At 36.0% G+C, this 17,800-nt stretch overlaps 1 protein-coding gene across 1 annotated transcript in view; it reads left to right on the forward strand.

Annotated features, from left to right (window-relative positions):
* Positions 1–17,800, forward strand: part of GLCCI1 (glucocorticoid induced 1) — a 105,393-nt gene that overhangs the window by 21,437 nt on the left and 66,156 nt on the right. Inside the window, exon 2 of the mRNA XM_049641541.1 lies at positions 12,367–12,518. Within this exon, the coding sequence (XP_049497498.1) occupies positions 12,367–12,518 (152 nt within the window). The remainder of the gene's footprint in view (positions 1–12,366; positions 12,519–17,800) is intronic.

Here is a 17,800-nt window from a genome sequence, read left to right on the forward strand (position 1 = left end):
TTTCATCCTACATGGTCATGTGTTTCTTTCTTGCTTTCATTATCGTAGGTCATTATTTATTGTTTGTGCCCTATTTTCCCTCATAGTGTAATTGTGTGGGTTTGGGGTGCCTGAGTGGTTCAGTCAGTTAAATGTCCGACTCTGAGCGTTTCGGCTCAGGTCGTGATCTCACAGTTTCATGGGTTCTAGCCCCTCATCGGGCTCTGTGCTGACAGTGTGGAGCCTGCTTGAGATTCTCTCTCTGCCCCTCCCCCACTCATGCTCTCTCTCTTTCAAAAATAACTTAAAAAATAATTATGTGGGATTTATTTGCTCTTCTCTTGCTCACATTTTAGGTGAAATGAATTTTACTGTGTTTTTAGAAGGGGGACATCATTCAGGTAGAGCTTTTCTAGCTTAAGAACTCTAGTATTCTCGCTTCTTTTGTTTTTATAAAATGACTTAAAATCTCTTGATTTTGTTATCATTCTCCTTGACTACCTTCCCCAACTTATCTGAACTTTCTGTTTGCTTTGCTTGTATTGTCCCTGTTATGTTCAGTTTTGATTGGACTCCCAGTAATTTCTCTTCATTGTTGGACTCTGTATTGGAAGCAGTTTTGTTAAGTTTGAGACTAGCCATATAGTTCCACTACTTCAGACTTTATTCACTTGGTGTCCTCTTGCACTCCTGTAGAACCCCCTTCCAATTTTGGCTACTGTTCTCAGATTTGTCCTTTCCATTTACCCAATAGTGATTGGTTTTCTTTTGTTCTCAGGATTGTCAGAAGCCCACATACTTTCCTTCTGCTGCCTCTCAGACAGATGTTCAAAACATGATGGTCTTAATTTCTGAATCTTTGTCCCTATTCACTTAGATTTGAAGTTTTTGTGGGGCCGTTTTGTGACATTGTTATGTTGCAGGTGCTTTCCCTCGGTCTTTGGTTTGACTAGTTTCTTTGCTCTCTTGTCACAGGGAGTTGTAAAATCTTTTCCTACTTTTGCAGTTTTTTGATAAAAGATTTCTTTTCTTTTTTTTTTTTTAAAGTTTCTTTATTTTGAGAGACAGAACACAAGTGGGGGTGGGACAGAGAGAGAGGGAGAGAGAGAATCCCAAACAGGCTTCACACTGAGCGTGGAGCCAGACGCAGGGCTCAAACTCAAGAACTGTGAGATCTAACCTGGCTGAAACCAAGAGTCAGATACTAAACCGATTGAGCCACCCAGGTGCCCCTTGACAAAACTTTTATATGAAGAACTGTCTTGAATATTGACTTATTGCTCTACTTAATAGACACAAAATGCTACGTATATTAGAAACCTGCCATAGTGCTAAAATAAAAAATAAGAGGTTAGTATTATGAAGTGAAACTGTACTCTGGAGGGTAACAGAGAGGGCATGTGTGTGTGTGTGAGAGAGAGAGAGCGGGGGAGGGAGAGAGAATTACTATATGTATGGACATATATTCCAAACAAAAACAGCTGAAAAAAATATTAGTATCCTTTTCTAGATGAGTGAATTATTTTCTATTTTTTCCTCATTAAAAGGTAAATTTTGAGGAAAAATGCTATATATCACAATTTGGGTGAAGTTGTTTCCTACTTTAAAAATCAGTTCATCAGTACTGAGTACTCAGTAAACTGAGTTTTACTGAGTTCATCAGTAAAACTGGTTGTCATACTGTAGTCAAGATATGACCCATTCTGTAGCCTTTTTGTTTTTCTTTTTTTTTCCACATTATAAAATTTATTTTACTTTTTCTCTTTTATTCCCCAAGTTTTTATTTAAATTCCAGGTAAACAATGTCCTATTAATTTCAGGCGTGTAATTTACTGATTCATCACTTACAACACTCAGTGCTCATCCAAAAAAAAAAAAAAGGGTGGGGGGAGAGAGAGAGAGACAGAGACAGAGACATATAGACAGATGGACAAACCAGGAAACAGACCCTTAACTACAGAGAACAAAACTAAGGGTTTCTGGAAGGGGTGTGGGTGAGAGGGTGGGTTAAGCGGGTGATAGGTATTAAAGAGGGCACTTGTTTGTTTTTCTTTTTAAATTGGGATATAATAGTGAATCTACCTCATTTGGTTAAAAATTTTCCAAGTTCTACCAATGCTTTAACTGGAAGTTAGCTCTTTAAAACAAAATATTGTGGAATATTCTGTCTCCTGATTAGAGAATACTTGCTTTCTTTTCAATTACAATATTACTTTCATCTTTGACCATCTTATTTTGGTTCTTTTATAGTTGCTAATACTTGATGATTATTTCTTTAATGTCTCAGCCCATTAGTCATAATGGATTTAGATGTTTGGATTCTCTGTGAATTGAATTCATTGGAAGTTCATAAAGCTTATGAACCTTCTACTAATTATGACTTCACCAAGGTTCTTTAAAGGACTATTATTTTGCTACCAGGAAAAAAAATGCATTAAAATTTTTTTTAGCATCTTCTCTACCACATATGTAATTTCTTTGTAGATGTATTCCAAATGTCAAGAGCCCCATCTTACTTTGTTGCGTGTTCTTCCACTGCATGTCACCGGGCTTTATGGCTATCTTAGTGAAATTTTCTTTAAAACAAAAGATACAAAAAGATCTTCTCTTGGGCTTTCTTTGAAAACAAGCTTGAAGGCTTTCCTTATCTCATCTTAGGTGCCATTTCACACAAATTTGAGTGAGCTGTAACCCATAAGATCATTCCTAAATGGCTGCATGACTACATTTTTTTAAATTGTTTTCTTGACAAATCTCAGGTTACAGGCTGTGTCAGGCTCAGTTTGGTTAGAAGCATGTTTGTTTCTCTTGTCAACTTCTTGATTGGTTCCTTTCCAGATTTCTGCAGGGCTGCCATATGGTCATTTCTGCATGTTTTCTAGATTGCCTCTGTGGCAGGATTCCAGGTATGCTTGATTAGTGTTTCAGAATCTACTCACACTAAGAGGGCTTCAATTTTTGCCCTTTAGTTTGATTTCAGCTAGCATGTTCAGATCTAGTGTCCTTCCTGTCTCTTATCTGAAGTTCATTTTATTTTGATGATTTTGTTTTATATGGCCTATGTGTTTTTGTGTTCTTAGATGTCAAGGAAGAAAGACCTATAAAGGCCATTAATAAAGTGCCTGGACTATGTTGACTTTGGAAAACCGAATCTAGTAATAATTCTACTAGGTGACCGGTATTAACGTACTTTAGATTGGCTAGAAAAGTATACCAGTCTCCCTTTACATTTGTTAATTCTTGTTTATACACTTGGAAAAAAAACTTTGGCAATTTATTTTGGAAATCATTCTTTATACTTGTCAGGTAAGGAGACTCTTACTCAATGTTGCTGGTGATGTTAAAGAAAAAAGTATGAGACTTGTTAAAGAAAGGTAAGACAAACTTTATTCAGGGAGACTGTTGTAATATGTGTAGGGACCACTGCAATGGAGTTTTGGAGTGAGGAAGAGAGATTGGGCTCAAACTCTGAATACAGCAAAGAATAGTGGGGATTTCTAGCCAAGGAGCAGGGTGAGTGTTAGTGGATGGAAAATTACTAAGAAGGAAACATTGGGATAAGGGAGGATTCTGGCTAAACAGACATCACAGGGTTATTGTCGAAGGCAGTCTAGGGTGATCAGATATCACATGGGGGTGGTGGAGGATGAGGAACTTGATCAGATATCAAGAGTGATCAAATATTGAGGGTAGGGATTCTTGCTAAAATTGGACAGTGCAGAGACAAACATGGAAGCCCAAAAGTTAGGGCCTAGTTGAGAAGAGTTCAGAGGAGCCTGACTAAAGTTTGGCCAAGGAGAAAATCTTTGTCAGTGATAATAATTTAAAACTATGGCTCTCGAGGAAGAGCTCTCACTACAGAAATACTGAAGCAAATCCCTGATAACAAATAGGCCTTTAGCAAAATTATTTTTAACCTGAGCGAGCCAGTGGGGTGAATATTTCCAACCTGTATTTATTTATAGTGGTTCTTTTTTTTTTTTTTTTTTTTAATTTTTTTTAACGTTTTTATTTATTTTTGAGACAGAGAGAGACAGAGCATGAACGGGGGAGGGGCAGAGAGAGAGGGAGACACAGAATCAGAAGCAGGCTCCAGGCTCTGAGCCATCAGCCCAGAGCCCGATGCGGGGCTCGAACTCACGGACTGCGAGACCGTGACCTGAGCCGAAGTCGGACGCTTAACCGACTGAGCCACCCAGGCGCCCCTATAGTGGTTCTTGATCTCCACTAGATTAGGAACTGTATCATTTCAAGTTGAAGTTGAAGAAAGGTAATTTAATGTCTTCAATCTTGGCTTAGTGAACTTCTTTTGATTTTCAATGATGAAGATTGAAATTATAATATGAATGAATGAAGTTAGACGTCATGAAAAGCTCATTGATTTTCTGTAAAGATAAAGGTTGTTTAATAAACTCAGGCTTAAATGCTGTAGTCAAATTAATTATTAAAATTTAAATTTCACTTTACCTATATATTTGATTTAATTTTGCTCTGGCACTTTCATTTTATAAGGGAACCTACTTAATCTATTTTTTTCAGACTTCCTCATGTGTTTGAGGAAGTAAATTTTTTTGTACTTCACTTTTATTTGCATGCACAATACCCTGTTTGGACAGGAAGATCTCTGTCCAAAGGAAGCTATATTGAACTTTGTTATCTCATCTTTCTGGTGTGCCTAAGCATTCTGCCTAGAGTTTTCTGTATTAAAATGTGAAGTTTCCTATGTCATGGCTAGCCTCAAATTAGAAAGTAACCTTTTAAAGGAGATGATGAGTATTAAATTTATTAAATTCTAGAAGTTTAGCTGCTAGGAGCAGATTTCAAAGAGTTGGTTGACTTTGCAGCAGGATATTTCCTTAGGTATATGTAGTCAAACTTCCAGTGCCTTTAAATGGGAGTAAATTATTGTCATAGCAGGTTTTTATTTTTGAGTATCTACAGTTCCAAAGGATCTGGTCCCAGTCCTTCAGTCCTTTATTTTTCAGACATAGCTTCTTAAGCTTTTAATAGCATTAAGAGTCACCTGGGATGTTTACTGAAAATTCACATTTCTTGATCCCTCTCCTCTACCAAAGAGTCTCACATGGTTGATAAGAAAACAGGCACAAAAGTGAGCATATTTAACAAAAGTCTTAGACTTTGAGAAACACTGCTTTAGGACCTCAGTGTCTTCCAAACCTTATGAAGCATCTGAATCAGTCTGGTTTGGTTTAAAAATGTGTTGATACCTGGTTCCCCTGTATAATTTCTTAATTAGAATCTCTTGGAGTCTGGCCTGGTAACTTGCGTTTTTAACAAGCTGCCTGGTGATCCTTGTAAGAAAGCCACACAGGATCCCATCCTTGAGTTCCATTGCTTAGTCCACCATTGAATTGCCTGAGAGCCTTGTGTCTTTCTGTTCTAGGATTGCCTAAGATCTCATTTCTAAGTGAAATACTAGAAAGCTGTTTCTTTTACTTCTCAGACATGCCCAGGTGTTAACACTGTAGTGGCAAAAAAGCATTCTCAATTTTTTTTTTTAAAGCATTCTTTAACATTGTTCTAATCAATACTAGGTAATTTAAGGCATACACAGACACACACCAACACATTATGTGACTTAATGGCTGTTTTCATTTATTTTTTTTTTAATTTTTTTTTTTAACGTTTATTTATTTTTGAGACAGAGAGAGACAGAGCATGAACGGGGAGGGTCAGAGAGAGGGAGACACAGAATCCGAAACAGGCTCCAGGCTCCGAGCTGTCCTCACAGAGCCTGACGCGGGGCTCGAACCCACGGACCACGAGGTCATAACCTGAGCCGAAGTTGGCCGCCCAACCGACTGAGCCACCCAGGAGCCCCATTGGCTGTTTTCATTTCTAATGTTAGCAAAGTTAAATGATAAACATGATTATTTTCACTACAACTCTGGTAGGATAAAATGTTTTTACACACTTCAGGAGCTTAAATTCAAGACAAAATATTATACATGTTTGTTTTGGTACTATTGGCTAACATTGTAATGTGACATTTTGAAAACTAGTTACAAGTTCTGTGATACAAAGAACTGGAAAAGTGGTATTAGTACTTAGTTGTCTTAAGCATTTTGCTCAATTGAATGGCTGGAAGATGCTTTACAATGGTAATCAGTGATGGATTTTGAATAAAGAAGCAGTTCATTCTGGTGGCGTTATAATGGCTAAGTTTCATGGAATTTTAGGCATTACACAATAGTTGAAGGAGTAATAGCTCTTTTTCAAGAAGTTTTAAATAAATTGTTAAATGCTTTCTTTAAGTTTGGATGTGCTTCATGTAATCACGAAGTGTAGATGGAAAGCTTTGGCTAATAATCATTAATTGAGAGCTAAACACAGTTACTTGCTTTTGTAGTAGGGTGAACATAGTATGAAATAGGTTGGAGTGTGTTAATGGTCCAAGAAAAAATATGAGTACTTTTTTATTTGTGTTGGTTTGCATTCTGTATGGCTACATTATGGCACTCAAAAATACTGTATCATCTTTGTCACCTGATAAGGTTAGTTTGGAAGATGTGGTTGGTGGCTTGTTTCATATTATTCTGGAGCTATAGTTCTTTAAGTTTCCAATATTCAGTAACTTTTTTTTTTCTTTTTTAGCTTGCAGAAGTTGTATTTAACTTTATTTTCCACTGCAGGTTAGCTTCTTAAGGCATGAGATTTCCAAACTGACTAGTCAATCTTCAATCACTGCCACTGAAGTAAACATTGTTGGGAACAAATTAATTTAACATCATACTGCATTGCTCTGGCAGTTAGATATCAGGCATGTTTTTAACTGTTTTGAACAGTGCTAGTTTGCTATTCAAATTCAGGGTTATCTAATACATAGCTTCATGTATTTAAGCCTATTTTATTATTATTACTCTAAAGTTGAATTTCCAGTTGGTTGTTAGAGAGCAAGAAGTATTTTGTATAGTTCTCAGTAGGTACTCAGGAGACCCAGGCCTACCAACTGCTGTTGCCATGTGGCTTCCTATTCAAGGAGGTGAAGAGGGGCAGGAAAGAACAACGTTTAGATGAATGTAATGAGGACGACTTGTTATAGACTGTTGCTATCAACAGTCATTTTCTGATTCTAATAGAATGATAGTACTGGAAATAGGTGTGATTTTTTTTTTTTTTCCTAACCATCGTATTTTTTTGCTGGAGTTAGTTGTGTTTTACCCTCAACTATTTAAGTAAGGGTATTAGCAGCAGGACTGGTAAAGTAGCATGGCAAAGACTCTTACTACTCCTTTTGTGTAGTTGGAGAGCAGCATTCTTAATATCTGCTGCCTAATTTTTTTTTTTTTTTTTTTTTTTTTGCTTTCTTTCCCTTCCTCTCCTTTGGTGTGCTTTTGCCATACATATACTGCTTTACATTATAGTTTAATTATATGTATCATGTCTACCCCTAACCACGATATAAACTCCTTGAAGAGAATCTGAAACTTGTTTTGCAATTTCCCTTGGTACATGTAACAGTGCTTTCCATATGGCAGACATTTAGCAAGTTTTATTTAGTAATAATGATTACCTGGTTTCACCACTTATGAAGGTACTGTTTTCCTGATGCCTGTTTTTTTCCTTAAGTAATGATACTAAGTATTTATTTAATTGATTTTCTTTCATACCTTACATAAATGTAATTGAATATTTATTTTAGCAATTCTATTAAGTTAAACTCTTATAAATTAATTCAAAGACTGACTCTCTACTAATGTATGTTTCTAGCTCATAGGGTGTCCTCTTGATCTACTTGAATTGAGGTAATTTTGTAATAATTAGAGAAATAATTGTGATCACTCAATTCAAAACCACATATTCTAATCACAGCTGTAACCATGACATAGACAATTTATTGTATTGAACATATAAGTAATGCAAAGCCAGTGTTGATTTTCCGTATTGCACTGGATTGTAAAACCTGAGTTGATAGGAGATAACACCATGAATTAAATAAATAAAAATTGGTGAGCATCGAGGCTTAGATGTTGAGGCAGTTAAAAACTAATTCATTTCCAGGGCACTTGGGTGGCTCAGTCAGTTAAGCATCCAGCACTTGATTTTGGCTCAGGTCATCATCTCATGGTTTGTGGGATCGAGCCCCATGTTGGGCTCTGGGCTGACTGTGCAGAACCTGCTTGGGATTCTCTCTCTCCCTCTCTCTCTCCCTCTCCCTCCCTCTCTGTGTGCTTGTGTGAGCTCTCTCTCTGTCCTCTCTCAGATAAATTTGAAAATTTATAATATATATATATATATATGCTAATTGCCATGATATATGCTAATAATATATATATATATGCTAATTGCCATGATAATTTGGATAATGGTAACAAGTCATCTTGTTGAAATAGAATTACATCGGGGCGCCTGGATGGCTCAGTCGGTTGAGCGGCCGACTTTGGCTCAGGTCATGATCTCGCGGTCCGTGAGTTCGAGCCCCGTGTCGGGCTCTGTGCTGACAGCTCAGAGCCTGGAGCCTACTTCAGATTCTGTGTCTCCCTCTCTCTTTGACCCTCCCCGTTCATGCTCTGTCTCTCTCTGTCTCAAAAATAAATAAACGTTAAAAAAAAATTAAAAAAAAAAAAAGAAATAGAATTACATTGTTTTTAACAAACCTTTTGTTAAGTCTAGGGCTTTAGTGATATTTGATAGATTCAGTTATTATGGCTAATCATATCCTGGAAGAGTACTGTCCTTGCCAATTTTCAAACCTAATCTGATTTTTACACTTGAAATAATTTGGAAATTAATAATTCCCTATCTTTTAAATTTTCCTGGTTGTGAGCACTGGTGAGAATCTTTATTTTAAAGAGTGTTTGGGAGTACCTGGGTGGCTCAGTCATTTGAGCACCCAACTCTTGATTTTGGCTCAGGTCATGATCTCATGGTTTGTGAGATCTCTGCTGACAGCACAGAGCCTACTTGGGATCCTCTCTCTTCCTCTCTCTCTCTTTCCCTCCCCGCCCCCCCCCAATAAATAAACAAACATAAAAAAATAAAGAATATGTTTGAAATAGGACCTATCAAGAATATATGCCTCATATACTTTAATTTTTTTTTTAAATGATGATTGGTAGAATGAATTTTGTAACAAGATATAGACACTGCGTTGTCCTAACTTGTTTTCTCTGTTTAAGGCAGATCTTTTTGTTTGTTTTGGTGGTGGTAATGTCTGGTGCTTGTCTACACATTCTGAACATCATTAAGCAGTAGGATAATCTTGTAAAATTAGAGCTAAGTGGCCAATCTGTACAATGAGACTAGCACCCAGTTTCAGGTCCATTAAAGTAATAAGGCCATCTTTTGAGATACAGGAAAACATCATAACGTCTGTTTTTTTTCACACATGTGTATTTTTATTTTTCTTCCATATCATGTGTTTGTTTTATCAGTTTTATAATGCTTAACGTATTAGTAATATAGTACATATCTCATTTATAAATGAATAACTACAGATGTTGTTCCATGCTTACCTATGAGTATTTAGTCAAAATAGCTTGAAGACCGCAGTTCTGACAAAGTCACTAATCCTAGAGAATGGACATTATGTGGAGAGCATGTGATCTTTTCAGAGTGATAGGCAAAGGTCCAGTGATAAAATATATAGCAAGAGTTATTTGATATAGATTGAAATATATAGATCAAGAAGCTCATTTATACCGCTTCTTCATTATAAAACATAAAAATGGTCCCTATGGTTTATTTTCCAAGTTAGGAGGAGTTTTAATAGTTGTAAGTAGCGTATGTATGACATTTTAATAGTTCGGAGCAGTGTAAGTTTAGGCACAAGTTTTCCACATGTAGTGGTTCTTCATTTTCTGGCTACGGCTGACCTTTATGCAGGACTTTTTGTATTTAGTGGTGGACTGCTATAAATGTTGGTTCTTTTTTAAGCGACAATCTTTTTTGTCTCTTGTGTCTCTTGTGTCCCTCTTCCTGGTGGAGGGAATATAAAATAACTTTTAAAAATTTTAAACAAATTGTTATAAATTAGATCATGAGAGACATATTTTCTCCTTTTCCCAAAGTTGTTAAAATTTGTGGGTATTGCTTTTATAGCCAGAAAAAAAATACTTAAAGGAATTAATATAAATAACTTCTAGTACCAAACACAGTCTACATAGGTATTAGTTGTGATGGGGGAGGAGGTAAGAGAGAAGAAAAAAAACAAAACAGTGAAACAGGACAAGTAGCAAGAAAGCATTACAAATAGGAAGAAGAAAGTTACATGACAAGTTAAATTTACTATAGCAATAATGTAAATGGGATAAAATTATCTTCTACAAGAAGGCTTACTGCAAAGTTTTTTTTCCAAAAAGCTTCGTTATATACTGAGTATAGGACACATGCATAAACAGAATGATTGAAAGAAATTGAAAATTCAAGAGTAGGGATATCAGGAAAATTATAATAGCAAAAGGGGTCACAATGTGAATGTTTAATTTGACAGAGTTTAAAACGTGATATATGGAACAGATCATAATGGTGAAGTATGTAAGCCATAGTACTGCTATCATGGATCAGTATGTGTCAGTTTACACAGAACTAAAATGTAAATGATAAAAAATGGCAATAAAGAGAATTATTAGATCTCAAAAGAAGTTTAGAAATTTTAGGGTTCTTCTCTAAATTTGTGACAGATCCAGATGATAATTATATTATTCCTATATTCTGTATTTTTATTTCAGTTGAGGTACAAGACTAGTAAAGACCTATATTCTGAAAACAGAAAATATATCTTCTTCATGACTCATGAGATATTTATAAAAATTGGCCATGTTTTTGGTCACAAAGAAAATTTCAGATAATTCCAAAGAGTAGATAGAAATAGTAGGTATCCTAGATTCTCTGCCCATGGTGAAATGAAATTAGACTAAGTAATAAAGATGAGGAGGAAATTTGGTAATTTTCTTATCTTTTGTAACATTCTAAGGTTAAAGAAAAAAAATCAAAACTGCAGTTTTAAGATATGTAAATAATATGATAACACCAAAGTATACAGTGTTTTGTTTTCTGATAAAAAAAAAAAGCAACAAAAAAACCCTGTATATTCTGGCTTCAGGAAGATAGTGGAAGGACAGTATTCAAAACAAATGTTCCTTAATTGTTGTTAATGTGCAAGGCATTTTAGTTCCATGTGAGCTGTAACCCTGGATGAGACTCTGAGCTTTGGAGCTTGTAATTGGATGGATTTTATTATAGAAAGCACGTCGGTGGTAAATTATTGGGGATGTGTATATGGAAAGACTATAATTTCTTTGTTAAGAAACTGTAGAGTTCATTATGATCATTTTAATTTTGAAAAGCAGTACTTACAGTACCCAAATGGAAGGAAGTAGGTTGTTAGAGTAGATTGACTAAACTGTGTAGAATGTCTGGAGATCTTGCTTCCTTTTTACCTCTGGCTCCTGTTGGCAGTTCTCTTTCATTGGACAATTCTGTTTTATCCCTCTGGGCCAGATTCTTCATACATAAATGAGGAAATTGAATTACAATATGAGGTTCTTTATACATGTTATTTTTGTGTAGCTATGAATAAGTTGATTTAAGTAGTATTGAGCATTGATTCCTTTTCAGTCTGTAGAGACTAAACTTATGTCCTGGTGGGGGAGAAAGACAAACTTACAGTTCCATGCAAGCAGAGGGGGTCACATATATCTGAAACCAAGGGTAGAGATGGAAAAAGAAAAGCCTTGGGGAAGGTTTCACAGAGTTGGTGTGACACCTGAGCTGCTTTTGGAGATAAGAGTTTGTCAGGGGAACAGAAAAGGAGAGGGTTGTCTGCTCAGGAAGTAGTAGAATGTATAGGGGCAGAGAAGGGAGTGTTGTACATTTGGGAAACTGCAGTTAGTTCATTTGGCACTTTGTAGTTAGCATGGATTTATAGTGGAGTAGCAAGACATTAAGCACCGAGGTATATGGGAGCCAAATTGTAAAAAATACAGGCTTTAACTTTAAGATAGTAATTAACCATGGAAGTGTTTTTTGTTTGTTTGTTTGTTTGTTTGTTTGTTTTAGTGGTGTTGGGATGTAGCCCAATTGAGATAGATGCAGAGATAGCAGTGAAGAAACTGGCAGTCCAGGGGAGACATGATAGAGTCTTAATTAAAGTAATGGCAGTGAAGATGATGGGTAGATTTTAGAATAGGTCTCTGAATGGGTGAACAAGCATCTGACAGCCCTGGAAATATATGCAAGATTTAATATGTGAATGTATTTTCCTTTGGAGAGGGTCTACAAACTTCATCAGGTCATATATGAAAGAGCTGTTAGGGTAAATATGTATCATAAGGAAACTTGGCAGGGTGACATTCTACAGACTATAAAGTTTAAATTTTACATAATTTATCAGTGACTAATCTAATTTTTTTTCACTTTTTATAGTGGACAGGCCAAAAGCTCAGCAAGTTCGAACCTCTAGTACAATAAGGCGAACCTCTTCTTTGGATACGATAACAGGACCTTATCTCACAGGACAGTGGCCACGGGATCCTCATGTTCATTACCCTTCATGCATGAAAGATAAAGCTACTCAGGTAAAATGAGCAAATCAAAATCAGTTTTATTACCCTGCAGTTCTGTTTTGATCACAATAAAGAAAATGTAATTTCATCAAATTTTTCCAAATTTGAAATATATTCAACCAAAGAAGGAAGCCATTTCTTTTAATAAGCTTTAGACTAATGGTTTATTGTCATTTCGGTTTTAAAAGTTTTAAAATTATTTAAAATTTAATAAAGAGCATATCAGTTTATATTACATGGTTTTTGAGACTTAGAGTTTTAAGAATTGCTTAACAGAAATTAACATAACTAGTAAGTATATTAGAAAATATAAATACTTTTTGAAGAAAAGTTTACACAATTTTTGGAAGTAATTTATAAAGTACTAGCACATGGCTAAGGAAATTCATGTTATAGGATTTTGTTTAACTTTTTTTTAATGTTTGCTTATTTTTGAGAGAGAGACAGAGCATGAGCAGGGGAGGGGAAAAGAGAGAGAGGGAGACACAGAATCCAAAGCAGGCTCCAGGCTGTGAGCTGTCAGCACAGAGCCCAATATGGGCCTCAAACCCACAAATTAGGAGATCATGACCTGAGCTGAAATCCGATGCTCGACCAACTGAGCCACCCAGGTGTCCCTGTTTGTTTGTTTAAAACCGAAGACTAGAAACCTTGATACCTTGATATCTAAATAGAACGTTTACTGTTTGTCACACTTTTTCTGCTTATGGAAGGTTCCCCAAACTTTTGATTTGAGAAGCTTTTCCTTCCAAGTCAGGGAAAAATATGAAAACATCTTACTTTATGATTTCTGAGTTCTTGACCATTTCTTCATAACAGTCGTCAATCAGCATTTTGAAGAATATTAAAAGTATAAGAGACGGTTGCTGGCCTTAAAGAACTTACAGCATAGTTAGAAAGATAAGATGTAAATTCATGAAAATCAGTAATAGAAGATAGTATATAATTAGATGTTTGATGAATGGAGCATTTAAATGTTAGAGGATTCAAAGGAATGAGAAGATTTGAAGCTTTCTAGGTTAGGGAAATGGAAGTATTTGAGTTTCATGTCTGAAGAAAAAGGGAGGAAATTTGGACATGATCTGTGAGAATCTTCTCAGTGCTTATAATTTTCTCAGAGAAGCTTGAAACCATGAAATTAGCTTCTTTATTATCCATCTTATCAGTTTTGTCTTCGCAATATAGTCTTTTGCTTTCCATTCTTTGCTTTATGAGGAAAAGGATCAGTTTGATGTGGTAGACAATGGGCTTCTCAAGTAGAAATAACTAGCAGAACTCAGAGATGTGGGTCTGGACACTTAGAATTGGACACAGATAATTCAAGACCATCTTTTTGGAAGAGTAGGGTTCACAAGTGTGATAAAGTGTAGACATGGTATATAAAGAAAGAAGATCAAGAGACCAAGGACTTCATCTTTGGAAATGCACACAGGGAAAGAGAAAAAACTAATATATTTACCTGGAAGCAACAAGAAGAGGAGGGGATTAACATTTGCTGACTGTAGATCATGTGCTGCATTTCTTACATCCCGAGTTTCATTTAGTTCTCACAAGAACAATGTAAGATGACACAGATGGGGAAGCAGAGACTCTGAGAAGCTAAGGGACTTACTCAGGATCATAAAGGTAGGAAGTGTTGGAGCCAGGCGTCGAATATAGATTAATTCGTCAGTCATTCTGAGCTTCAGTTTTATGGTGCTGTTAGAATAAATGGAATAGTGTGTTTGTGTGTTTCACCTAGTGGAGTAACTGGCACGGTATTTAAAGATGGCAGCTTTTCTTTTTAGGTTTTAAAAAATCCTACTTTTTATTGAGTATATGCTTTATGCAGACGGTATCTGGAAACAGAGGAGCCAGGTAAAGAGCAAAAGCTAAGAGAACTGCAGTAGTCTAGCCTTAGGAGCCAAAGGGAAAGATGTTCTAAGGAAGAATTGTTAACACCATCAGGTGCCAAAGAGAGAGGCCATGGAGAATAAGGACTAAAGTTAAGGATTAGGGGCACATTATCTTGGAGAGTTTAGTATTGAAGTTATAGAGGAGGAAACTCATATTCCAGAATTAAGAAGAAAACTAGATGGAGATAGAAAAGAGGGCTCTGGGTATGCTTCTTAAGCTTGTCTGTTTCTTTATCTGTGTGACAAGGTTAGTGAAACCTAACTCATGATGTTATGTAAGTATACATGACAATATATGAAAGTGAATGTCAGTACCCATGGTAGGTTATTAGTAGTGGATACAGATAGGCCCATTTGCAACATTTGCATGGTTTGGAGCAAATATAAATGAAGACCCACATACCATATGTGTATAACAAACTGTTATATAAGATATATTTTGTCCTTCCACTTTGGCAAATAAACCTTCACATGGATCTTGAACGTCAAGTTGGAACTAAGAAATCCTGGATTCTTCAGACCTACATGCCAGGATGTGTCTGCATGCTCTGATCCCACCCCGTCTTCTGAGCCTAAACTCATATTTCTTCCTACCCTACACACCATTCTATTCTCTGAGAGGGGGCTTCACACATATGTTTCAATGCCCCAGTTCTCACATCCATGCTTTGTTCGTACTCCTTCAGGAAGTGGGACCCAGGGAATAGTTTCTTTCACAACTTAGAAACCAGGCTGCTCTGTTGAGGCAAGGAATTCCTGGGTCTAGGTTACCCAGAGCTTAGTCCGTGGTAGAGGTGTGGGCTCATGGTGTGTATGTCCTTTTGGACCCATGATCTCTTCACCTTTGGGGAGGGGTGTGGGTAGAAGACGGCCAGAGTAGTTCTTCCTAAAACTCGAGGTCCAGGACAGAGGTCTGACTGGGTCTCTATGTAGGTCATTTATTTGAGAAACAACATTGAAAGGAAGGTAAAACATAGGCCTCACTTTACAGATGAGATACTGAGGCATGGGGAAGTTAAGTAATTTGTACTTGGTTATATAGCTAATAAAAATAAAGAAATTTGAACTCAGATTTGGCTGATTCCAAAGGTTTTGCTTTTTCTTCAGTTCTCCACTGTTTCTCATAGTAACCCCTGAAGCATATAGACTTAACCCAGTGTTTACTTTAGAAGCATAAGAAATGGTCTTGCCCCCAAGCCTCTGTTGGTTTAATTGAAGGTACAAGAGATGAACATGTGAGATGTTTTTTGTTTTTGTTTTTATTTTTTTATTGTCATATCCATTCTTTCTGGATTAACTCTTGAACTCTGAGTGATGCAAATAGAAGATTTTGTTTATTTAGGGTAAGTTAGTGGAGAGAAGGTGGTACAGTCGCTTGCTACAGATATTGCTATCTAGGCTGTCTGGTTTTGGTGGAGGGTGTCTCTAGGATTTTTTTCTTTCACATTTCCATATTTCAACTACCTTAATTATTGAGGGTTAGGAATAAAATTCTCAATATTTAATATAGTTACACATTGGGCCTTTTCAAAAGTGTAGCATAGTGTTGTGAAAATCACTGTGGACTTTGGAGATGCATCATGTGTTCAAATTAAGGCCCAGTATGAGAGAACCTTGTGGGATGATGGAAGATTTGTATATCTTGATAGAGGTTTTGGTTATATGAGTGAATGCATTTTTCAGAACTTACACAAGTATACATTTGTGTGTTTTACCATAGAACTTTAAAAATATAGAGCCTAAACAAATATTGAACTCTAATCAGATGTTCAGGAGTGAAATGTACTGCTGTCTGCAGCTTACTTTGAAATGAATCAAAAATAAGATCAGTTGATGGATAGGTAGATATATGAAGCAAATATAGCAAAATGTTACACAGAGAATCTAAATGTTGGCTTTTTTAGTGCTCACGAGGCAGTTATTTTCAGTAAACTTTAAGTTTGAGTATTTTAAAATGTTGGGGGAATAATCATGGCCACTGAATTAACCATTGTGTGGTCCAAACTTCAGTTTCCTTTTCTATAAATTGAAATAGCAGACCAAATTTGCAGAATCACGTATTTACACTGAGGACTGAAAGAGACCACTTCACATATTTAAGGCTAATGAAGAAATGGATCATTGCCAGCTTATTAGAATAGTCTGTGCAGCTTAATAGAAATAAAAACTAAAAACCTTTTGTGGAATTTAATATTACTTTAATATATCAGCCTTGCAGATACAACCCTTTTTTAAACAAAAATTTATTACCAACTCCCAAAATTGAACCTACAGTTAAAGTTACAGCAATCAGTAGTATATTCTCAGTTTTTACCATGTTATCTAAAGCTTCATCTCAGACGGATTTACAATTCTGAGTGTGAGCATGTTTTTAAATGAGAAAGTAGTACATACACTTTCCATAAAGGGTTCAAACAATAAAAACAGTATAGAGCAATAATAAAGCATGTTTCTTCTGAGTTCCCAAGTATGGTAGCAAATATACACATTCTCTTCACAAATATACACATTTTCTCTCCATGGCACATTGTAGGATTTTACTTCTCTGCCCACTTAACGTTAAGTTTGGCCATGAAACTTATTATAGGAAGAGGCTGGAAGAGACCTGGCGTACTAAAACCAGACAAGGCCACCACAAAAAAAGAAAATTATAAGCTCGTATCCCTGATTAATTTAGATGCAAAACACCTCAACAAAATATTAACAAACCTAATTCAATAGTACATTAAAAGGATCATACACCATGATCAGTGGGATTTATTCCAGGAAGCAAGGTTGGTTCAACATTTGCAAAATTGTTCAGTGTGATACATCACATTAACAAAATGAAGGATAAAAATGATATGATCATCTCAATAGATGCAGAAAAAGCATTGGTCAGAATTCAGCGTTCATCTGTGAAAAAAAACTTTCAACTAAGCGAGTATAGAGAGAATGTATCTCAACATAATAAAGGCCATGTGTGACAAGCCCATAACTAACATCATACTCAATGGTGAAAAACTGAAAGCTTTTTCTCTAACATCAGGAACAAGATAAACATGCCCACTCTCACCACTTTTATTCAACATATATTGGACATCTTAGTTAGCCACAGCAGTAAGGCAATAAGAAATAAAGAAAATAGAGAAATAAAAAAGAAATAAAAGGCTTCCACATTGGAGAGGAAGAAGTAAAACTGTCACTATTTGCAGATGACATGATGCTGTATACAGAAGACACTGAAAACTTGGTCAGAAGGCTGATAGAACTAATGAATTCAGTATGAAGTTGCATGATACAAGATCAACATACAGAAATCTGTTGTGTTTCTTTACACTAATATATCAGAAAGAGATACTAAGAAAGTCCCATTTAAAATTGCATCAGGGGCGTCTGGGTGGCTCAGTCGGTTAAGTG

This window comes from Panthera uncia, chromosome A2 (genome assembly GCF_023721935.1).
Source record: "Panthera uncia isolate 11264 chromosome A2, Puncia_PCG_1.0, whole genome shotgun sequence".
Classification (NCBI taxonomy): Eukaryota; Metazoa; Chordata; class Mammalia; order Carnivora; family Felidae; genus Panthera; species Panthera uncia.